Below are 23,072 nucleotides of genomic sequence, written 5' to 3' on the forward strand. Positions count from 1 at the left end.
CCTGGGTAGTTCGGCGAGGTACTCTCCCGCCTTTCATTCCCATTAGGGTTATTCTCTTAACTCCGTGTCCCAAACCTAGACCATTGTGTGAATTCCCACCCGATTCTTTAATGCTACACAGGTAGCTAACCCTTTTGTCAAGACCATGCAGGCTGATGGGTTTCAGTTCGAACCTTTCCCTCAGGCCGCATTTAAATTTCGGCTTCCTCACAGCACTTTCTTGAATAACAATAGCGTGTGGGGCACCTTTACATTCCAAATCAACCTGTAATCAATGCGCAGGCATCAATCTAGACTTTAAATTTTCTTCATTCGATTTGGGAACTACAGATTTCCCGTTCCCCTCCACAACAACAGTTATCTCTCCATTTGTGAGAGAAATGATTCTTAAGGAGTCCATTTAGAATGTGCTGACACAGAAAGAACGTGCAAAGCAACTTGCAGGGCAACGTATAAATCAATTTGCAAAATCAGGATGAAACAATAACTTGCTGATTAAAGAAGGGATACAGGTAACGGGAAGACATGCTTAACGGTTGAACAATAACGGTGTTAATGCGCTGAGGCTGATAAGTGGGCCAAAGGGTAGTCACATTTGTAATTTTGTAATGAGATTAAGGAAGAATGTCTGCACCTCACATGGGTGCAACTCACAAAATTGTAAACAAGTAGGGTATAAAAAACTGTGCAAAGTGTAATTCGGCACTCAATCTAGCAGGAGCTGGTTGGGTCCGACTCTGCAGACTCGAAAAATAAAGTTTACCGTTCTGCAAATTGCTGAGACTCAGTGTGTTTCTGACAACGTGGGGGCTCGTCCGGGATCCACACTCCGGCCGCGGTGGACACGAGGAAGGACATCGGAGACGGTGCACCCCGCCGAGTTTGGCGGACCCTGACTCCTTGCTCGTCGCTCCAACGCGGCTTGAGCGAGTGATATCCGGACAGCGCAGAGTGGTAAACGGGGAGAAGGGGACAGTACCTGGTACTGGAAGTCCCCAGGACGCACCGGGTAAGTGCCTACTATTATAGTAGAAGGGTGCGGGAATAAGTAAGGACGGAGAAGACCGGGATCGCTACCCGGGGGTCCTCCTGAATAAAGTTTACCGTTCTGCAAATTGCTGAGACTCAGTGTGTTTCTGACAATTTGTAAACTCCACATTAACGCTGAGCACCCCCTTCAGCACGACCAATGGGGAACTCACACTTCCCACGTTTACCAAGGTTAACCCCTTCTTCCCCGAACCAGGTCTATCTGATCCAAAAGGACGGCCGTCTCGTCCAGCTGAATCAAATACCTCAGACTTTTTCTGAGCTCCGGGACTAGGTTCAGGACCACGTGCATCCCCATCTTGGACACACTCAAACAGGACATGGGCCTCTTCCAGGCTTTCAATACCCGTGCACTTTCCAAATTCTAAGTTCCCCCAATCCTCCCAATTACTCTCTAGGCAGCTCCCATCCGGGGAAGGCGCAACCCTGCGAGCTGAAACAACCTCCTCGGCCACTCCAGCAGACTTCCTCAAGGCAAGGATACCCGTTCCCTCTAGGACTGCCCTCATCTCATTATCGGGAACACCTTTATAACTCTCAACTTCTTCAAACAGGGCTGTCACCCCAGACAGATCATCCATCTGGACCTTTTAACAGCTTTATCTGTTTCTCATCTTTATTTCCTACCTCTAGGACCTTTTTCTTCGCTAAGGGCAGATCTAACTCCTCTCCCTTACCCCTTTTCACTTTACTATTCTTCGTCTTTCCACCCTTTAAACCCTCGTGGCACAGGGTCGGTAAAGACGTCTCGGCCAAATCAAAACTGGCCAATTTTAAACTGCTCCCGTTCTCAGCTGCCGCTCTCGACAGGCTGCGAGTGACCGCGCATGCGGTATAGATCTTAGGATCTGAGGGAGTGGCCTCAACCCTCGCAGGCTGGGAGGTCAGCTTCACAGCTGCACCCATCTTCCCACCCGCTAGGTCGTTCCCCAGGAGGACGTCCACGCCTTCCCCCGGCAACTCCGGCAGGATCCCCAGCTCCACTGGTCCCGACACCAACTCACAACCTAGAAGGACCCGATGCAAAGGCACCACTCTGGTCCATTTTCCTATTCCTCTCAGGGCTACCTCTCCCATCTGAGGTACGAATTTTAACACTTTTTGGCTAATCAATGATAGCTCCGTCCCCGTGTCTCTCCAAATCCGTACGGGAATTGGTGGGTCTCCCTCCCTCAAAGACACGGTGCCATGTGACAGATAAATCTCAGACCCCTCGCGCACTCTGCTTACCCGGCACCCTCTTGCCGATTCTCTGACTACCACTGCACGCCTGATAGGGACCGCTGCTTTCCCTTTTTCTGGCTCCTTTCTCGGAGCAAAGCACCGAGATGCAATATGTCCTCCCCTTCCACAATTAAAACAGGTCAAGCCCGGAAATCTCTGGCTGTTTTGCCTTTCCCCCTCAACCTTACCACTAGCTCCTGGCGGGACCTCTGGCTCACTCGGCGGACTTCCTCAATCGTTCCCACGGTCTCTCTGGGAACTTTTATTCGAGGAAAACTTTGTCTTGTGGGTTAGGGCATATTCATCTGCGAACCTAGCAAATTCTGAGACGGACTTAGTCGGCCTCTCATTCAAATACATCCGGATCTCCTCCGGAACACAACCTTTAAATTCCTCAATCAAAAGTAACTCCCTGAGACGCCCATAATCCTTGTCCACCCTTTCCGCGGTGCACCAACGGTCCAAGAGCACCCCCTTCTCATGGGCTAGCTCGGTATACGTTTGATTCCACCCTTTCCTTAAATTTCTAAACATTTGTCTATACGTCTCAGGTACCAATTCGTAAGTCTGGAGAATGGCCTCCTTTGCTTCAGCATAATTCTCCGCTCCTCCCTCCTCCAGGGACAACGCCGCATATGCTCGTTGGGCCTTCCCCTTCAACACACTTTGTAACAACGCCACCCACTGCTCTTTTGGCCACTTCTGATTTACTGCCACCTTTTCAAAAAGCAAGAAATAACTATCAACATCTGTCTCCTTGAACGGAGGGACCAATCTCAACTCCCTACTAACATTAAACCGCTCCGCTCAGTCTAACCCTTGATCTCTTCGCTGGTTCCTTATCTTCTCCATCTCCAAGTCATGTTTCCTCTGTTTCTCTTTCTCCTCATACTCTCTTTGCTCTTCCGCTCGTTCCTTCTCTTTCTCGGCTGCTTCTAGCTCTTTTAGCTGAATTTCTTGCTGTCTTTGCCTCGCAGCTTGGTCCTGCTCCCTTTTCACCTCTAACCCCTTTAGTTGGAGCTCATGGTCCCGTTTCACCTCTAGCTCCTTTAGGTGGAACGCCTGCTCCCTTTCTCTGTCTGCCCTTTCTTTCTCTCTCTCAGCTGCTTCCAGCTCTTTTAACTTAATTTCATGTTCCAACCTTAATTTCTCCACCTCTAACTGAGCCGTCCCACTTGATGGTACCTTTTCAGGGATATCTTCCAATACCTCAGCTTCAAACACATTCTTCTCAATGTAATACTGAGTTATGGTCCTTCACACCTCCCGCTTTTTCATGGACGACCTCACTTCTGCGAGGTTCAACCCCTTCACCAAATTTAACAAGTCTGATTTGGTGGCCGCCTCTAGTGCCCCCCCCCCCCCTCAGTCGGGTTTTTCATAAATTCACCCACGTCCATCTTTGCTGGTTTCCTGTCTGGCTACCCGCGTAACCAGATTCAAGTTTGGACTTACAAGCCCGATTCACTGGCCTCCCAATTTGGTATCAAATCCCGAGATGAGAAACCCCAAGTTGTTACATATCCCATAACTGGATCACTTACCAGCAAAGATAGAGAGGTCCGTTGAAGTCTGATGGCACTATTTTCAAACGTTTTTATTTATAAAGGGGGCACAAAAGTAAGGTTAATACAAACATTCAGATCATATACGTTGGCAAAACTCAATCTAAAGTGTGGGTATAGTAATAATCATCATTAAGAAATAATCTCTACTGTTGTCTAGGGGATAATATATTGTCCGTTGGAAATATAAAAGTCACTCAGAAGTCTGCAGGCTTCAGCCTTTTGGGAATCGCTGGGTTTCACATGTTTGAGAGAGATTGGTGAGAAAAGGAAAACTTGCCCGGGTCTTTATGAAGCAACTCTGTTGAATCAGAGGAGTGTTGGTTCCCCGTTGTTAGTTTGAAGTCCTTTTCGGTGTTATCAGCCACCCGCTCCCCAGGCAAAGGAGAAACGGAACGCACGTGGCTTTGAATGGCTTCCCGCTAGCACGGGAGCGCTGAGCGATGGTGTGTCCTTCTGGTGCATTGCTGGGGTACCGCCTCCTGCAGTCCCCTTTTATCTTGACTTGCAGAGTTGTAGATGTCCATCAAAGTAGGGTGATGCAATCCCCACCCCCACATTGTCCGAGGGTGTCCATGTCCCTGGTAGCTGTCAGGTAGCAGGGACATGCAATTCACACAGGTGTCTCTAAGAACAATGGCCAAAACCGTTGCATTGTCTCTCATTTCCTGGGTCCAAGACCCGAATTAATAGTGATCTTGCGATTCTCCGGAAGGAGGGTGCTGCTCCCGCCCCTTCGGCCCCTCAGAGCTGTGGTACATTCATAACACTTTAAAGGCAAAGGATGGTCACACCAAATATTGTTTTGATTTAGTGTTTGCTGCTCTTTATAATTTTTTTGATATTTAGAAACTTTTTAATTATTTTTGAAAGCACTTTTGCTCTACAGAATTTTTTTTTACCTTGCAGGGTACTGAAGAATTATTGTTGTCTAGGTTAGCTGCTGCTTCATGCACCTTCACCTCTGCTGAATCAGCCTCGGCTTTTGCTCCTCCTTGAATGCACTTAATGTAGCCTCTGCACATGCTCTCCCCATGTCCATACGAGCTCTCTCCAGTTGCATTTCAACTTTGTGTTGAGCATAAGCCACTCTTGTTCTTGTCGCTTCAACTTCAGCACGAACTCATGTTATGTTAATCACAGAGTCATTCGTGCATCTCAACAACGTGATCAGTGAGCCACATTCCGACCTCACTTCTAGGTGTTGGCGATGGACGTTCCTTGGATCGGACGCTGACATTGTCATGTGCGGCTTTCAGACACATTTCCATCGCGCGGGTGATGCCTTTGAAGCTGAGTTATCTTTTCACTCATCTGTTCTCGCAGTGTGGATGTACAAAGTTATGCAGTGAGTTAAACACCTTCTCAAAAATCACCTGAGACAGAAGTGTAGGAGCCACGTGTCTATTTTCTGTCTGCCTGAATTGTATTTTGTGTGCAGATTTTTTCTGGGTGATGGTAATTTTTTAGATGAATTGGGCATAGTAGAAGCAAGTGAGTATCATTGTGCTTGTTCTTCGTTAGTTTTAGTTTAGTTAGAAATAGAAATGGCATAGGATGGATAGTTTTTTGTTGACTGCTTATTTCACTAATTCTGCTAGTTTTACTAATATTGCTTTATTAGATTGTTTGTTTTGTTTTATTATTTGTTTTATTGCTGGTTTCATAATAAAGGGTCGAACATACTTTTTTCAACTTTGAGCTCAGTTATCATCATACAATATTAATTCCCTCACTCAGTCTCTCAGCAATTTTGGTTTGTTTTTCAGGTAACCATTACAGAAAGCTTTCTTAAGAGATTTTATTGAGACCTTACTTAGGAATAGATACGCTGTTTTGAGGGCAAATAAAGAGATGCTGAAGATGAATGTCCTTCCACTGAGTGCTTCAAGTCCAATCCCCATTAACTCATGCAGGAAATGTTATTTTAAAACAAAGCTTGCGTACAAAAAATGATATTCATACAAAATGAACTGCTGCTCTAGAGGCCACACATTTTTTGCTGTGGAGAATCCAGTTAAGGGTTTTGGAGATGCTAACAGACTGACGTTAAAGTAGTAATGAGGAAAAAAATGTTGAAGATCGGAAATTGATGTAAACACCCAGCAGATCAGGCAGCATCTGTGGAAATGAAAAGAGTGAATATTTCATTCAGGCCCAGGTCCCTTTGTGAAAGAGACAAAACAAGTTAGTTTCCAGTAGCAGAGGAGGAGGGGTGAGAAGAATAGGATCACCTCGATAGAGAGTGACCAAATGACTTAATGTGGCAGTGAAATAGGAGATGTTGCTTTGTCTGTGTAACGCATTGCTAATGGTAAGGTTGTAGGCCATGCCTAGCTGGCCAGACCAAATATATATACGTCCACTGATATTGCAGGCAAATGAAGCAGCTGCCTGGATTTCATCTTGCCTTTTATTCTTCTCCCTTGTTCTTCTTTCCTTATCTTTCCTACTATTCCTACCGCTGTTTAGTTGATGGCAAAATTGCAAAGCACATTGCAAACTATCATGAGCCGAGACCCTGCAGATTATTGTAGAGCTTTTCTAAAGCAATCATTTTCATTTTCTCAGCAGCAGAACTTCCATTGTGTGTAGGTTGTTATTTCCATCTAACTTCCAAAGGGAAGGTCCCAGCCATAACAATAATTTTTACAATATCCTCTGAACTCTGTCAGAGCTATCTTTCTTTTCTCTGCACTCTGGTGAGCAGAACAGTACAGAGTACTTGTAATGTGACCTAACTACTCTCTTACATAGTTTGAGTATGAACATTTTAACCCTCGCTTGTGTAGTAAATACAGATGTTCTCCGCTTTGTGAATGTTCACTTTACGCCACTTTGCTTTTACAAAAGACCTACATTAATAACCTGTTTTTGCATTACAAAGAGGATTTTGGCTTTTACGAAAATTTTTCCCGTATAAATTAATGGTTCTTCGCTTTACGCCATTTTGGCTTAAGAAAGGTTTCATAGGAATGCTCTACCTTTGTAAACGGGGGAACACCTGTACACTGGCCACAAATGCAAGTATTGTGTATGCTGGCTTCACCTCTATCCTACCCTGCTATCTTAAGAAAACTTTGGACATACACTAATATCCATGTGTTTCTTTATTTTTAAGTGTCTTACCAGTTATCATGTCTTCCTTGCCTAGTTTGTTGTCTGCAATGTATTACGTTGCACTTCTCCAGACTGAATTTCATTTGCCAACTTGCTGCCCCCCTGTTACGTATGTGCGGAGCAAGAATGACGTAAAAGTAGTATGATTCAATATTTTTACTGAGTCATGTACATGCTGGCCAGCTCACGGTGTGGGAGCTATGAACTGAGCCTGCTGAGACGAGAAACATGCACCGTAAAGAGTGAGTCCTCCCTGAGCCCAGTCAATTCACCGCACTGCCAAATGGCTGCCTGAGACCTCCCACATTCTCGCAATCGATTTGATACGGTCACCACTGAATTATCCTCTGATATAAAACTTTCTTCAGGATCAACCATGTAGCCAGTTTTGTCAGTATCATCAATGCCTGCCTATTTGTGTCTCTGATGTTTGTCTAGGTCATTTATCTATACCATGAAAAACAATTCTGAATACTGAAAAACCCCACTGAGTGTTGCCGTCTAATTGTAAACATTCCAGTTAACCTCTTTCTTCTTCTCTTTCTTCTATTGAGTCAGTTCTTAATTCAATTTCTCTCTTTCCATGGACCCTGTAGACTTTGTTGATGAATCTGCCATGTGAGATATTGTCATATATGACAGTGTGACAGTGGGAAAGTGTGTATGGAACCAGAGGAAAAAGCAGAGGTACTATGGAAAAGGATATTAGCGATTGTAGTGATGACTTGCAGCAGACTGAAAAACTTGAGCATGTAGATATTAAGAAAGAGGATGTGCTGGATCTTTTGGAAAGCATCAAGTTGGATAAGTCACTGGAACCAGATGAGGTGTACGTCAGGCTACTGTGGAAGGTGAGGGAGGAGATTGCTGAGCCTCTGGCGATGATCTTTGCATCGTCAATGGGGACGGGAGAGGTTCCAGAGGATTGGAGGGTTGTGGATGTTGCTCCTTTATTCAAGAAAGGGAGTAGAGATAGCCCAGAAAATTATAGACCAGTGAGTCTTACCTCACTGGTTGTAAGTTGATGGAGAAGATCCTGAGAGGTGGGATTTATGAACATTTGGAGAGGAATAATATGATTAGGAATAGTCAGCATGGCTTTGTCAATGGCAGATAATGCCTTATGAGCTGATTGAATTTTTTGAAGATGTGACTAAACATGTTGATGAAGGAAGAGCAGCAGGTGTAGTGTATATGGATTTCAGCAAAGCATTTGATAAGGTACCCCATGCAAGGCTTATTGAGAAAGTAAGGAAGCATGGGATCCAAGGGGACATTGCTTTGTGGATCCAAAACTGTTTTGCCCACAGAAGGCAAAGAGTGGTTGTGGATGGGTCATAGTCTGCATGGAGGTCGGTCACCAGAGGAGTGCCTCAGGGATCTGTACTGCGACCCTTATTCTTTGTTTTTTTTATATAAATGACCTGGATGAGGAAGTGGAGGGATGGGCTAATAAGTTTACTGATAACACAAAGGTTGGTGGTGTTGTGGACAGTGTGGAGGGCTATCAGAGTTTACAAGCGGGACATAAATAGGATGTAAAACTGGGCTGAGAAGTGGCAGATGGAGTTCAACCCAGATAAGTGTGAAGTGGTTCATTTTGGTAGGTCAAATATGATGGCAAAATATAGTATTAATGGTAAGACTCTTGGCAGTGTGATGGATCAGAGGGATCTTGGGGTCTGAGTCCATAGGACGCTCAAAGCAGCTGTGTAGGTTGACTCTGTGGTTAAGAAGGCGTACGGTGTATTGGCCTTCATCAACCGTGGAATTGAATTTAGGAACCAAGAGGTATTGTTGCAGCTATATAGGACCCTGGTCAGACCACACCTGGAGTATTGTGCTCAGTTCTGGTCACCTCACTACAGAAAGGACGTAGAAACCATAGAAAGGGTGCAGAGGAGATTTACAAGGATGTTGCCTGGATTGGGGAGCATGCCTTATGAGAATCGGTTGAGTGAACTCAGCCTTTTCTCCTTGGAGCGATGAGGATGAGAGGTGACCTGATGGAGGTATATGAGATGATGAGAAGCATTGATCGTGTGGATAGTCAGAGGCTTTTTCCTAGGGCTGAAATGGTTGCCACAAGAGGGCACAGGTTTAAGGTGTTGGGTAGTAGGTACAGAGGAAATGTCAGGGGTAAGTTTTTTACTCAGAGAGTGGTAAATGCTTGGAATTGGCTGCTGGCAACGGTGGTGGAGGAAGATGTGATAGGGTCTTTTAAGATTCTTTTGGATAGGTACATGGAGCTTTGAAAAACAGAGGGCTATAGGTAAGCCTAATAATTTCTAAGATAGGGACATGTTCAGCACTACTTTGTGGGCCGAAAGGCCTGTATTGTGCTGTAGGTTTTCTATGTTTCTATGTTTCACATATAATACTAGTCTTAGGCACACTAATATAGCTGGGGTGCCTAAGGACTTTTGCGTAGTACTGTAGTGATTTTGTGGGTTGCAGTGTACTGCTGTGGCAAAAAAAACAAATTTCATGACACATGAGTGATGATAAACCTGATTCTGATATGGATCTCCATTGTAGATTGAGAGTGGAAAGGAGGCAGGGACAGGGGAATCATGGTTTGGAAAAGGGAAAGGGAGACAGAAGCTCCAGAGAGGCATTCTGTAATGATTAGTAAACTAATTCTTTGGAATCAAATGACCTCGCTTGATGACTCAGGACTGGGTGTGTCTGCACCAACCCCTGCCCCTGGCACTCCTCCTCTGCCTCCTGTCCCACGCCCCTCCTGCTGCACTCCACCCTCACTATTCCCAACATCCTATGCTCCTGCCAGATTTACAAACTCACTCTCCACTCCACATTGACAAATACAGTACTGTGCAAACATCTTGGACTCCCTAGCTATATATATATTTTGTTATTTCCTCAAAAAATTATTTGTTCTGACATGATCTATCGTGAACAAACCAATTTTGATTCTTTCTTTCTTGAGGCTTTGATTGCCGAATTATACCATTTAAAATTTTTTTTTTCCAACTATTTGCCCACTACTGATGTCAGACTGACTGGTTTGTTGTTGCAAATTTCCTATCTTTTGGCTTGAGAATTAGTCAGAGCATTGTGAGATTACAGTCAGAATCTATGTCACATCCTTCTTTTTCTCTTAAATGCCTGGCTTATCTTTTTTTAAAATCTGGGATTGGTGTCTCATCTCGTTTTAAGAAAAGTAAACCTCTTCGATATATTTTACTACTTATTATATTAAATATATTATATTCTTTCTCATTGCATATATCATTCTGCATGTGTTGAAACAAATGCAAAGTTTTTACTCTTAACTCTTCATCTTATCATATTGGTTTTTAAAAGGCTCAAGTTTAACCTTCTTTTCAGTCTCTTCCCCACTCCTTATTGTGTGCCTGGAGGTCCTTATTTTTTCTTCTCTGTTATTGACACTATTGTGTCCTTTTGCTGCTCATCCTTTCCCTTCAAAATGTTCTTCATCCATTTCCTACTGTCCTTGGCCCTGGTAGTAGGAGGGAAATTGCCATTTTTAGCAATTAAATTTATGGCCATTGAAATGTCCATTTCCCTTAAAACTATTGAATCCCCTTTCATCGTGGCTCTCTTGTTCTTTCTGCCCTTAATCCTGATCGCTTTTTTAACCCCAGTGCCATGGATGTCAAATATACTCTCCAGAAGAGTTATTGTCTGGTTTCTTCAATAGTGAATAGACTGTGGCATTCAAAGGACCTTCTGTATTGGTCCCAAAGCAATACTGAAGATCCTTTGAACTGACCCAAAATTTTAGTTCTTTTTCTCCTACAGGTGCCACTTGACCCATTGGGTTCTTCCAGCAGATTGTTTGGAACTCTTGTATTGTCTTGTTGTCACCCATTCCCACACTGTATTGTGGAGAGACAGCCCCCGGGAACGTGCTACCATGATGCACTGGGATGATACTGGCTCTAGACCAAGCTATGAAATTCTGACTTTTGAGATGTTCCACTTCATAACATTTCCTTGCTATATGAATGCCCAGGGTCAGAGAAACATCCTGGTTTTCCCACTTCATAGAGGGTTGGGTTCCTTGTGAAGCCGTGTTCTGTGGGAAATTGTACTGTCTACAACATTTGGTAGTTAAAGTGAAAGTTAATTTTAAGTTGTCTACTTTTTCCAATTACCTGCCTTCCTTACCCATCCTTACTAAATGTACTGGAACTACCATACAGAAAAAAGTGAACTTTTCTTTTCTCTTTCAGATGCTGTCGTTCTTTCAGATGCTTTTTACATTTTATCATCAAGGTTATGAACTAGCCAAAGATTTTGATCACTACAAAACTGACCTGCACCTCCATATACAAAACGTAAGCTTGGTTTTATGGCCTATAAGTGGGTGTATATATTTTGCTTGTATTTTGCTCAAGGTTTGGTACCTGCTTTCAAAAATTAGTGTATGGTTCTTTATCTTTTTCTCCTTTGCTTTGTTTTTAACTGCTGTTGTTCATGACATATATGGCTGGGATTCCACTTTATTATGAAATTTGAAGAGAAGGAACTTGATTAACAAAGGATGCTTGGCACTGTTTGTCCATTTTCAGTGCTCTCTGTAGTATATTCGGTTGAGACCAAAATGATCAGGTTTGTTTGATTGGCATTCTTATATTAAACTTTATTCAATCATCTCATGAGAAAGCAGACAGTTATTCAGGTTCGTGTTTTAGATTGAATGGACACTGGTGATGCGGGTATCTTAGATGCTGATATTTTCAATCCACTCAGAATACGTGGGGTTGATGACAAGATACTGGCATGGATTGAGCGTTGTTTAATGGACAGAAAACAAAGTAAGAATAAACAGGTAATTTTCTGGTTGAGAATGAGTAATGAGTGGGGTGAACAGAAATCTGTGCTTGGGCTCCACCTAGTTACAATCCATATCAGTGACTGCGATAACAGGACCAAGTATAATTTATCAGAGATTGCTGATAATGAATGGCAGTGGGGTTGTCAGGAGGATACAGAGAGGTTTCAGGAACATGTGGGCAAGCTAAGTGACTTGGTGAGAACATAGGTGGTAAAATAGAAGATGGGGTGAGATAGATCGACTTTCTTGCACTCAATGCTAGCAAGACCAATGAACTGATTCTGGACTTCAGGAAGGGTTGGTTGGGAAATCATCCACCAGAACTCATTGAAGGGTCAGCAGTGGAAAAGGTGAGCACTTCTAAATATGTGTGTGTCAGTAGCTCCAAGGCTCTGCCTTGGGCAAAGTAATTTGATGCAATCACAAAGAAGGCATACCAGTCACTGTACTTTGTTAGAAGTTTGAGGAGATTTGGTACGTCACTGAACACCTCTTACAAATTTCCATAGAGGTACTGTGGACAGCATTCTGACTGCTGTGTCACAGTCTGGTGTAGAGACCCCAGGACATAGGATCTCAAGAGGCTGCAGAAGGTTGTAGACTCAGCCAGTTTCATCAGGCACAACCCTCCCCATTAATGAGGACATCTTCATGTTCAAGAAGGTGGCATCCATCATCAAGGACCCTCATTGTCTAGAGCATGATTTCTTCTTGCTACTACTGTCAGGGAGGTGGTACAGGAGCTTGAAGACCCATACTCAATGATTTAAGAACAGCTTCTTTGCCATCAGATCCCTGATCAGTCTATGATCACTACCTCATTATTCCTTTTAACTTTTGTGCTAATATTTATTTTGTAATTTATAATTTTGCCTTTGCACTGTACTTGTGCCACAAAACAATAAACTTCACATCATATAAATCTAATTCTGATCCTAAATTATAAATGCACTTGTAAGTCTACATTTGGAATATTGTTTTAGGTCTGGGCTTCTTAAGGACATACTTGCAATACTTGCAATAAGAAAGTGCAGCAAAGATTGATTTGGTGCAGAGTGGCTAGTTCTAAATGGATGCTATCCTAACCATCTGGCAGAATGTCTCCATCAGATTGCTCCATCAAGCGCAAGACCTTGCTTTGTTAGCAGCGGGGCTCAGATCTGTCCTGTAGAGATAACATGTTATCCCCAGTGCACACTGCCCTTGGGCTGGCTGCAGTGGGGAAGAGGTGGTCTCCCACCCTTTTGTAGACTGTGGATTTGCAAAGAGATATGGAGACAGATGCAAATGTCCTGACCTAGTTCATCCCCAGCACCTGTGCAATAGAGGAATTTACTCTCTGGGCTACACTGAGTATAGCTGGAAGGTTACCGACTTGGTGAATGATGCCCTTTGGCCTCTCATTCCATCAAGTTGTCTGTAAGAGATTGATATAGACTGGCACAATCCAGGCTACAGTATACATACTGATGGTTGCACTGAAGCTTTGTGCAGCTAGTAATAAGGCTCTGGAGAAGGACCACAGTCCAGGGTTCTATACCCACAAGTGGATCAGTTGAATTGGGTGGGGACCTCCTTTAAACAGTGCAAGGGTGATTCACTCCAGGGGCCATGTAAGTGCTAAGTGTTTTTCTTTTGAAGTTTACTGAATGTAAAACCATGAAAGTAAAAGTTTTGCACTGTTTCTTCCTTTGTGTATAGTTTTGTTATAAATATGTATTTCAGTATTTTAGGCCTTGATTAAGAATTAGATGCAATCCGCATTGAAATATACACATTTCTTGTAGGGCTTGACAGTGCAATGGATAGATAATATTTTCTTAGCTTGCATATCTAAAACCAAGAGATTACAGTCTTAGAGTTGGAAGTTCAGGGATAAGATGAAAGGCTTTTCTTCAATGGTTGTAATTCTTTGAATTTCTCAACTACAATAGCTATAGTGGCTAAGTTGGTAAGTTGGAGGTCTGTCCAGGGATTGGAGGACCTGTCTGTGTGGTTGGGTAGATGGAAGAAAAAGGGCTTGTTTTGGAGGTGTTGTTTTTATTTTATTGTTTGTATTGTTCTGCAGAACATTGTGGGCATGCTATATTGGGACAGGAATGCGATGCTTGCAGGCTGCCCCCAGCACATCCCAGGGAGAGAGAGGTTGTTAATGCAAGCAATGCACTTCAGTGCATATTTCAATATGCTAATGATAAATAAATGAATCTTACCATATTCAGCAAGGAGATTGATGGAAATTTGTACATTAAGGGAATCAAGGCATTCCTTGGGGTGATTGCTGCTGGAAAGTGGTGCAAATATACATCAGCATGCTTGACCATTTTAAATACTAGAGAAGCAGTGAGGGGAAGAATGGCCGACTATTGCTCTTTCTCATGATACATCTTTCAAAGGTAGGAAACTCACAGCTAAATCTGAACATAGAGTAGTGCGATTCCTGACCCCAAAGGGCTTGCATAAATAAGTACCGATTTGTTGAGATTCTGACTAATGTATGGTGGGACAGTGGGAGTTATTGCTGACCCTCTGTAATGGCCTTGCAAGCGAGGACAATGAATGATGAGTATTAGAAGACTTGAAAGATTAAAAACAGCAAATGCTGGAAACATCTTGGTATCTATGGGAACAAAATGGTCTTAAAATTTCAGGTTAAAAACGCTTGTCAAAACTGTGAAAGAGGTGAAAATAGTGTTTTTAAGTTACAGTAATGATCAGCAATAAATGTTCATGTTTGACTCCTTGTCACTGAATACTTATGGTGTTTTTTATTACTCTCTTTCATAGGCAAGGAATCGATTTGAGGGTGCCAGGACTGAAGTGGAGGGACTAATGAACAAGATTAAAAAAAATCCTCATGAACACACTCGAACGACCCCATTCACCACAGAGGGATACCTTTATCTACAAGAAAAAAGTATGCTTGTCTGTTGAAATACTGCTTCATCTAAAAGATGTTTTTTTATGAGAAAAGCTGTTAAACATGTCTTCTGTGTCTGTTTTATCTGTCTCACTGGATAAAATAATAGAACTAATGACTGGCAACCGTGTTCAATTGAAGTTGGCTGGATAATTGTCAGATCATAAGAAGATTTTTAACAGCTGATTAATGGGGCAAAGAGATGATGAGAAGTATGAGACCACAGAAAACTAGATGGGTGGCATCCTGGTAGCAGAGGTTGCAAGTTCAGAAGGAAACTGCAAATTTAGCAATTCACACTGAAAAGTGTCTCTGACAGGCTGGGACTTGTTCTGTGAAATTTCCCATCACATTTCTATTGCAGGACTTACAATAACATCCTTTGCTGGAACCCTGTCTTGAGGGAATTCTTCAATCACCTGAAGCTCACCAGCATAGGCCCTGTATAAGATTGAAGGCTCTTTTCATTTGATCTGGAATATTCTGATTGCAGGAAGGGGAAAGTAAATAATTTAATATTAACTGTAGTTTAATGATTTTTAAAGTATCTGCAAATTATTTTCAATTAAGTTTATTTTCTCTTGTATTATTGACATTATTGACATCTGATTATTAGTCACCTAAAAATGGTAATTCCCTTGACAGTTTTGACAAAAAACTCAAATACTTGTTTTCTTTCTGTCAAACTTCATTAGGTCTTTTTGGGAATGGTTGAGACCTTGCTGCTCTTTGTCACATGGAGATACGATATCACCCACACGTCTATACCTGCTATGGCCCTGGGAGCATTGATTCTGGATGGCGGGTTTAGTCAAAGAAGAACTATTTGCAATCCAGCACCCTCCCCATCACTGACAAAGTGAATTAGTTAAATAATAATTTTTAGAGAATCCAAGAAAACGGGCAAAGATTTTAAAACGTCCACGTCAAACTAAAGAACAGGCCACAATGACTATGATGTTTACAGCCTGGCCATCATTTTGAGACTTAAATATTAGCCTGACTCTAATGCCTAAAAGTGTTTCTTTAGAAAGAAATGTACCACTAAGGTTTATTGATGTCAGTCAAACAGCATACTTGTCACTTTAATGATGGGACTATAACACCCTCTGGTTTATACAAGTTGCCATTGTAAATTTGCTTTTAAGCAGTGCCTTTGTTTATGACCATAGCTTTTGAAATATGATTTCAGTTTTCATAGTCATAGAATTATGCAGCACAGAAAACAGGAACAGTTCCTGTGTTCCAAGTCAGCGCCAGCCATCAAGCATCTAGCGGCTCTCGCCCTACAATAATCCCATTTTATTCTTACACGTTTCCACTAATTTCTGATACCTAGTGGCAATTTACAGTGGCCAAATACCTTACTAACCCCTAGGTCTTTAGGATATGGGAGGAAATACTAATTGTTACAGGAAGAATGCATGCAAACTCCACAAAGGATTGCTGGTACCTGAGCAAGAGTGGAACTGCTGTGCCTTGGCATCATGGATTAATGTTCAGTGTGGTAACTTGATCAAAATTTTACAATCGTTTCTCTGCCATTAGCCAGGAATAAGATCTGCTCAGATTTGCTGGAGTATAAAAAGCAAAATGTGCTCAGTGCTACCTCAAGAAATTCAATTTTTTTTGCCTTTTAACATTCTCAAATTCTCATAGAGTACAGTACAGTAGTGGGCCCTTCAGGCATTCACATCCACAGTGACTGTTTAGCACAACATACTAATCCCATCTGGTCCAGATCCTCCTATGCTTTGCATATTTAAGTGCTGGTCTTCATGCTGCTTAAATCTAGTGATCATATCTGACTTGGCTACCTCCTCTGGTAGTAAGCTCCAGATAGGCAGCCTAATTCTTCTGCCTAATTTTTTATTCTTGTAAAATCCGGTTTCAGTGGTGTAGTGTCAGAATTATTAATACAGAAAACTGCATGTTGATGTGCTAAGAGTGGTGTGGGCACATTTTTACTGCCTAGTGCTTGGTAAAGGTTTTTCCCCTACTATCAGTAAATCAACTTGCATTAATTTTTCAAAAGAAAATTAACTATCTTTTTTTTTTAGTGATTCCTATTTTTTCTTCAGTAATAACTCCTATAATTGTGCTTTTCATTTTCAGACTAATTCATGGTGTGATTGTAACATGGTTATAATAACTTGAAATTAATATGATAAACATTTTTTTAAGCTTTAAAGATATAATACCTCGTGATTTCTCTGTTTTAGGAACAGGTCCCTTTGGTTCAAGTTGGGTGAAACATTACTGCACTTATAATAAGGAGACAAAGAGGTTTACCATGTTGCAGTCTGATCAGAGATCAGGTGGGAAAATTGTAAGTATTTAAACTTGTTTGGAGATTTCTCATACCCAGACAAAGCATTCTCCAGTGTTATTGGTTTGAATCTCCCAAAATGCACTCCAGTTACAAAACTTCAGTTTGAAATGCTACATTGTGAATTGAGTTATAAATTTTATTATTTTCTTTCTACATCCATGCTTCAAAGACTGAAAATATAGAGTCTTTTTGGGGGAAATTCGTATTTAACACACTTGCATAAATTGTTCCCTCATAAAGTATTGTAAGGAGCCCTTAACTTAAATATTTTAGCTATTTTTTACACCCACCTAGAGTTTTGGCTACTGCTTGCATTTGACCTCTTGACAAATGTTTCTAAGAGGTTAGTTTAGACACAGTTTCAAGAATAATTGTGAATTTAAGGAACAACAGATGAAGTAGACTTTATGGTCTCTCAGGCCTGCCTCATTATTCAGTAGCTGATGGATTGATTCTCTGCCTCAAGACCACTTTCCTGTCGTATTTTTGATTCATGTTATTTCTTTAATGCCCAAGATTCCAGTCGTTTCAGTCTTCAATATGCTCAATAACTGGATACATATGACTCTCTTGAGTGGAGAATTCCAAAGATGCATTTTTGAAGAAGTTTTTCCCCATCTCAGTGGTATTTGGCTTCCTCATCATGGGGCTGTGCCCCATAATTCTTACCAATCAATGATCATTGATCAATAATTAATCCATCAGATTACTTTAAATGTATTTAAATATATGGTGATAACACTTAAATTTAATGGTAATTTTAAGCAATCTACCATGTTAAGGGAATGCTTCTTAAGTTTGAGGTATTTTAGTAGTGAGCCAAACTGTGCAACATTGATTTAGAAGCTAATTTTGGGGCTTATGTGCTTCTCACTTGAAATTACTTTTTCAATTTATGTTAATAGCATTGAATGCTATTTGCTTAACTGCAGTGTTCATAGTAAATGAGTATTTGATTTTTTTAAGGTTCATCTTTTCAACCACCCTTCATCCCACTGCATTCCAGACTGATTATTAAGTGCATATCCTAGTGGGTGCTGATGTGTACAGGTGCTCTGATATGGTGTGTTTACTTACTAATGTGCTATTTGGAACCAGTGCAGTGGCCTTGAAGGTCTTGCATTCCCACCCTGAATCTCTGTCTAATATTCTCATTCTTTCTTCAGCTGGAAATGTTTAAGGAGATTGATAAATTACTGGATCCAAGAGGCATCAAAAGGGTATGGGGAGAGTCAGGAAAATGGAGCTGAGATAGATGATCAGCCATGATGGTATGGAATGGTGGAGTGTACTTGAAATGCAAAAGGGGCTTCTCCTTTTCCTTTTCTTTATTTCTACATAAAATACCCCAGAACAGAAACGTGTTCTAGTTCTGTTGATGCAAGGCAGAAAGTGTAGCTGTAAACAGGCCGATAAATTCCAGTGTGTATAAATTTGGAACTTGCAGCATATTTCCCAGTTCCTTGAAATTGCCATTTCATTTTCTCATTTACAACAATGTTATTTATCTTGTAAGCTTTGACTTAATATTCTACTGATAAACTTTCTGAGTTTAATTTGCTACATCAGCAGGTGAACTTGTAATTCATCATCTTGTGCTGTTTGTTAATAAGAAAACTAATTGTAGGAAAATATCAAAATAAGACAAAGTGGTTTACCATGTTGCAGTCTGATCAGAGATCAGGTGGGAAAATTGTAAGTATTTAAACTTGTTTGGAGATTTCTCATACCCAGACAAAGCATTCTCCAGTGTTATTGGTTTGAATCTCCCAGAATGCACTCCAGTTACAAAACTTCAGTTTGAAATGACACATTGTGAATTGAGTTATAAATTTTATTATTTTCTTTCTACATCCATGCTTCAAAGACTGAAAATATAGAGTCTTTTTGGGGGAAATTCGTATTTAACACACTTGCATAAATTGTTCCCTCATAAAGTATTGTAAGGAGCCCTTAACTTAAATATTTTAGCTATTTTTTACACCCACCTAGAGTTCTGGCTACTGCTTGCATTTGACCACTTCACCACTTCACAGAACTGGTGGTAAATAGTTTTTTGCTGTGCTACCTAAAGGGAATTTTACGAAGTACTTTTCAGAAAGGAAAGGAGGTAAGAAGGAATTCCAGAGTTTGGGACTCTGAAGGTGTGGTCACAGCATGAGGGTGATTGAATTCCAGGACTATGGGTTTTCACAGAGATGGGGTGGAGCAAAGCAAGTATTGGCAAAAGGTTAGAATTTTTAATTTGAAGAACTGATCCACTGAGAACCAGAGTAGGTCAGCAAGCACGTGGTCGATGGATGAACAGAAGTTGATGAAGTTAGGACATAAATTGAGATCATCGAGCTTTTGCTGCTTTTGAAATAGAGTAAGGGAGGGCAGCTGCGAATGTTTGGATGTTGTATTCTGTGTGATCTACTTTATGATTGAATGACACAGTCAGATGCTCCTAAAAGTTAAGCTGCTAGTGTCTTAAATATTTGTGATACATTGATGTGTGCCATAATAAGTATATATTTTGATATGTTGCTTGATATGCTTCTTTTAAAAATGAGGTGTATTGTTTTCATTTAGGGTGACGAAGATGCATTTATTCTTAAATCCTGCACAAGGAAGAAGTCTGACTCCATAGACAAGAGGTTTTGTTTTGATATCGAAGCAGAAGATAGGTAAACATGGCTCTTTATACTTCATTAATTGAAAACACAACACCCATTCCAGTGTTGTTCTTGTATAAGTTTCTCAATCCGCCCCCCACCGATCTAGAAAACTGTACAAATTATCAGTGTGGTCCTTTTGAGTTTTTTTTTACAGTCCTCTTTAGTTACCTCTGAATTTATGATAATGTAAAGAGACTAAGTATTTTTTTGCCTCAAGTGCCATAAGTTTTTGGACTCCTGGGGGAAACACAGAAGTCTTGATATCACTGTCTAAGCTCAATAGTAAATCCAGTAGTGAACATGAACTTGTTTAGTTTCTCCAGGTTTATGCTTGGGAATCAGCCCCAGGTTTAGTCCAAACCATTTTGTTTCGGGAATTGATGGAGCAACAATGAACAAAAGGAAGTTGCATTGTTATAAATTATTTTAAAACATTAATTATTTAAGTATTTTGTGTTTTAGTTGATTTTAGTATCTTTTCAGTAATATATTGAATTAATTTAACTTGTTAACAATGAAAAAGTTCCTGAATTTAAAGGCACTCAGAAATATTGCTGTTTGTTATGTCAAAGGTTTCTAGAGGAGTTTTATAGGTAAGACTATGACTAAATCACATTGCTGGAATCCATGGTGATGCTTAGCACTTTGTGCTTGGCTCCAGGATCAAGCAAGGTCATTTGAATCTGGGCAACACAGGCAGAATTGAGAGCATGCCTCACCTGTGGGAAGTCCAGACCATTCACTCCTGCTGGACTCTCAATATTTGACCAAACGCTCCAGAGCTTGAGATTTATACACGATTGCTTCTCCATCATAGAACAGATATTCCTGTCTGCACCACTAGCGTACAAAGTCCGCATATAGAGATCACAAAGATACTGAACTTGATTTCCCCTGTGGAGGCTATGCATATGGTGTAGTTTGAAGATCAGCTGTAAGAGTTCTGAGGAAGCTGCAGACACAGGCTGCTGCATTTAAATGATTACACTGCACTGCTGTGCTTTCTTGCAGAACGAGTAGGGAAGTATGACATCAACTGTGACCTGGAGTTGAGTAGTTTTCTTTGGAACAGAACAGATAAAAGCATAATGGTGAAACAGGACTCCAGCATAAAGGAACAAAGATAACATTTGCCCAGTTTCTGTTTGAGTAGAATATTACTTTGCCATCTGCTGTGGTTCCTTTGTTAGGAGCAGAGTAGGTCATTTAACCTCTTGTGTCTGCTGTAATCAGGGCATGGTTGCACTTTTACCTCATCCCCTACACTAATCACGTGAACTACCCCACAGGTAGGGCATGTTGCTTACATTCTGTTCTCCTCCGTTGTCTGGATCCAGAAGATGTTATGTGGATTTCTAATGGTGGGGCTTTGGGGAGATGACATCTACATGCCCAAAGAATACCCCAGGACAGATCTTTGTTGAGCTACTTGGCCAAGTCATTTACTAGTCATATACCCAATCTGTTCCTATTTAAAGCTTTTTCTCAAGGCCATGCTTTGTACTATTAAGATTCAGTTGCACTTATTCAGCTGGAGATGTCAAAGGCAAGGACCAGGGGAGCTGTTCTTGTGTTGCCCAGGAAGAGGGGGCATGAGAGCAGACGTTCTGAAAATAAAAAAGATGCATTTAAGGGCTCTATTCACTATGGTGGAGAAATTGTGGTTCATTTTAGCGTGGTGTTCCATCATTAGAGTATTGGACATAAAGGAATTGGGAGAGCAGAGTGGAGTCCTTGCGGAGGCCGAGTGGGTAGGACTTGTAGTCAAGGTCACAAACTGCAGATGCTGGAAACCAAATTAATACACACTAAGTGCTGGAGTAATTCAGCAGGCCCAGCAGCATTAATGGAAAAGAGTTAACAGTTGACGTTTTGGCCTGAAACTTCGACTATTTACTCCTTTCCATTGATGCGGTCTGGTCTGCTAAGTTCCTCCAGTATTTTGTGTGTACTACTTATAGTCAAGGTAGCTGTTCCACAGTTTGTGAATGCTTAAACTGTAAAGGGTAATCAGTTCAATCACAGACAGAAGAAAATCTGCAGACGCTGGAAATCAAATTGACACACACAAAACGCTGGAGAAAATCAGCAGGCCAGACAGCATCTATGGAAAAAAGTATGTCGAAGTTTTGCGCCTAGAGACCCTTCATCGGGACCGGAGGGGGAAAAAAGATGAGGAGTCAGAGTTAGCAGTTGGGGTGAGGAGAGTAAGGGCTTAGGTGAATCTGGTGGGGGGTGGGAGGGGTGAAATAAAGAGCTGGAAAGTTGATTGGTGAAAGAGATAAAGGGCTGGAGAAAGGGGAATTTGATAGAAGAGGACAGAAGGCCATGGAAAAACAAAAAGGGGGAGGAGCACCAGAGGGAGGTGATGGGCAGGTAAGGTGATAAGGTGGTCCTACAGACCATTAAATAACGTGCATTTCTGTGAATGTTTGTCATTTTGCACTGAATATGCAGTATTGAATTTGTTGTGAAAGAATCTATGTTCTTTGTTGTATCATTTTGCACATCTATTAGGGTGGCAATATTCTGCTTTAACTTCCATTAATTATTATTAACTGACGTAGGTTCAAGTTGAAGAAATGTCATAAATGTAACCTGGAAAAAATTTGTATCCCATTTGGGCTTGCGTTCTTAGTAAATGTATTTTGACATCGATGTGTTTGCAGGCAAACGGTAATCACCCTGCAGGCTATTACAGAAGAAGATCGTAGGCAGTGGATGGAGGCCTTGGATGGAAAAGAACCAGTAAGTTGTAAAGAGTGGAGACATGAGTTTTCAATTATAATGAATACTGAGTGTATTAATGCTGCATGGGTGAATGAGTTAATACTGAGAAGTTTGTACATCAGTATTGTGTGATACCACAAATATTAACAGTAATATCAGCATACAATGGGATATAAGCCATTTATTAAACTGTGCTGTTTTAAAATTTATATATTTTCTGTATTGTGCTCTGGCAACTTTGCTGTATTACAGGGAAAATCATGCATAATTGAGTTGCTGTTGAAGATGTGGAATGATGCTGACTTGTTGGCTAACATTTTTAACTAGAAAATGAGGCCTATAATGAATTAGATATTTGTAAACTTTGCAGTTCTTCCTGGTAAAGTGAGGGGGAGTTCTGCTGAACATAATGCCACCTGTAATGAATGTTTTCTGTTTGTGGCAAATGCATAGTGAAGTGTTGGTGATGATATCCCAGTATTCAGATTAGAAAGCAGAAGTGGTAGTCCAAAGCTCTAGTAGCCAAAGTGATGTCTTTGTGTGCTGGAATTTGCCCAGTAACACAGGAAATGTTTGAAGTAGCTGGAGTTTGGTGGAATAATGAAACCTAGAAAGATTAAAATTATATATTTCAGGTAAATAAATT

The 23,072-nt window shown here is 41.2% G+C and overlaps 1 protein-coding gene across 2 annotated transcripts in view; it reads left to right on the forward strand.

Annotated features, from left to right (window-relative positions):
- Nucleotides 1-23,072, forward strand: part of arhgap10 (Rho GTPase activating protein 10) — a 229,334-nt gene that overhangs the window by 128,356 nt on the left and 77,906 nt on the right. For both annotated transcript variants that reach the window (XM_059965015.1, XM_059965016.1), the window contains 5 exons: nucleotides 11,180-11,284; nucleotides 14,572-14,701; nucleotides 16,927-17,033; nucleotides 19,611-19,705; nucleotides 22,366-22,444. In XM_059965015.1, the coding sequence (XP_059820998.1) occupies nucleotides 11,180-11,284; nucleotides 14,572-14,701; nucleotides 16,927-17,033; nucleotides 19,611-19,705; nucleotides 22,366-22,444 (516 nt within the window). The remainder of the gene's footprint in view (nucleotides 1-11,179; nucleotides 11,285-14,571; nucleotides 14,702-16,926; nucleotides 17,034-19,610; nucleotides 19,706-22,365; nucleotides 22,445-23,072) is intronic.

Source organism: Hypanus sabinus, chromosome 3, assembly GCF_030144855.1.
Source record: "Hypanus sabinus isolate sHypSab1 chromosome 3, sHypSab1.hap1, whole genome shotgun sequence".
Taxonomy (NCBI): Eukaryota; Metazoa; Chordata; class Chondrichthyes; order Myliobatiformes; family Dasyatidae; genus Hypanus; species Hypanus sabinus.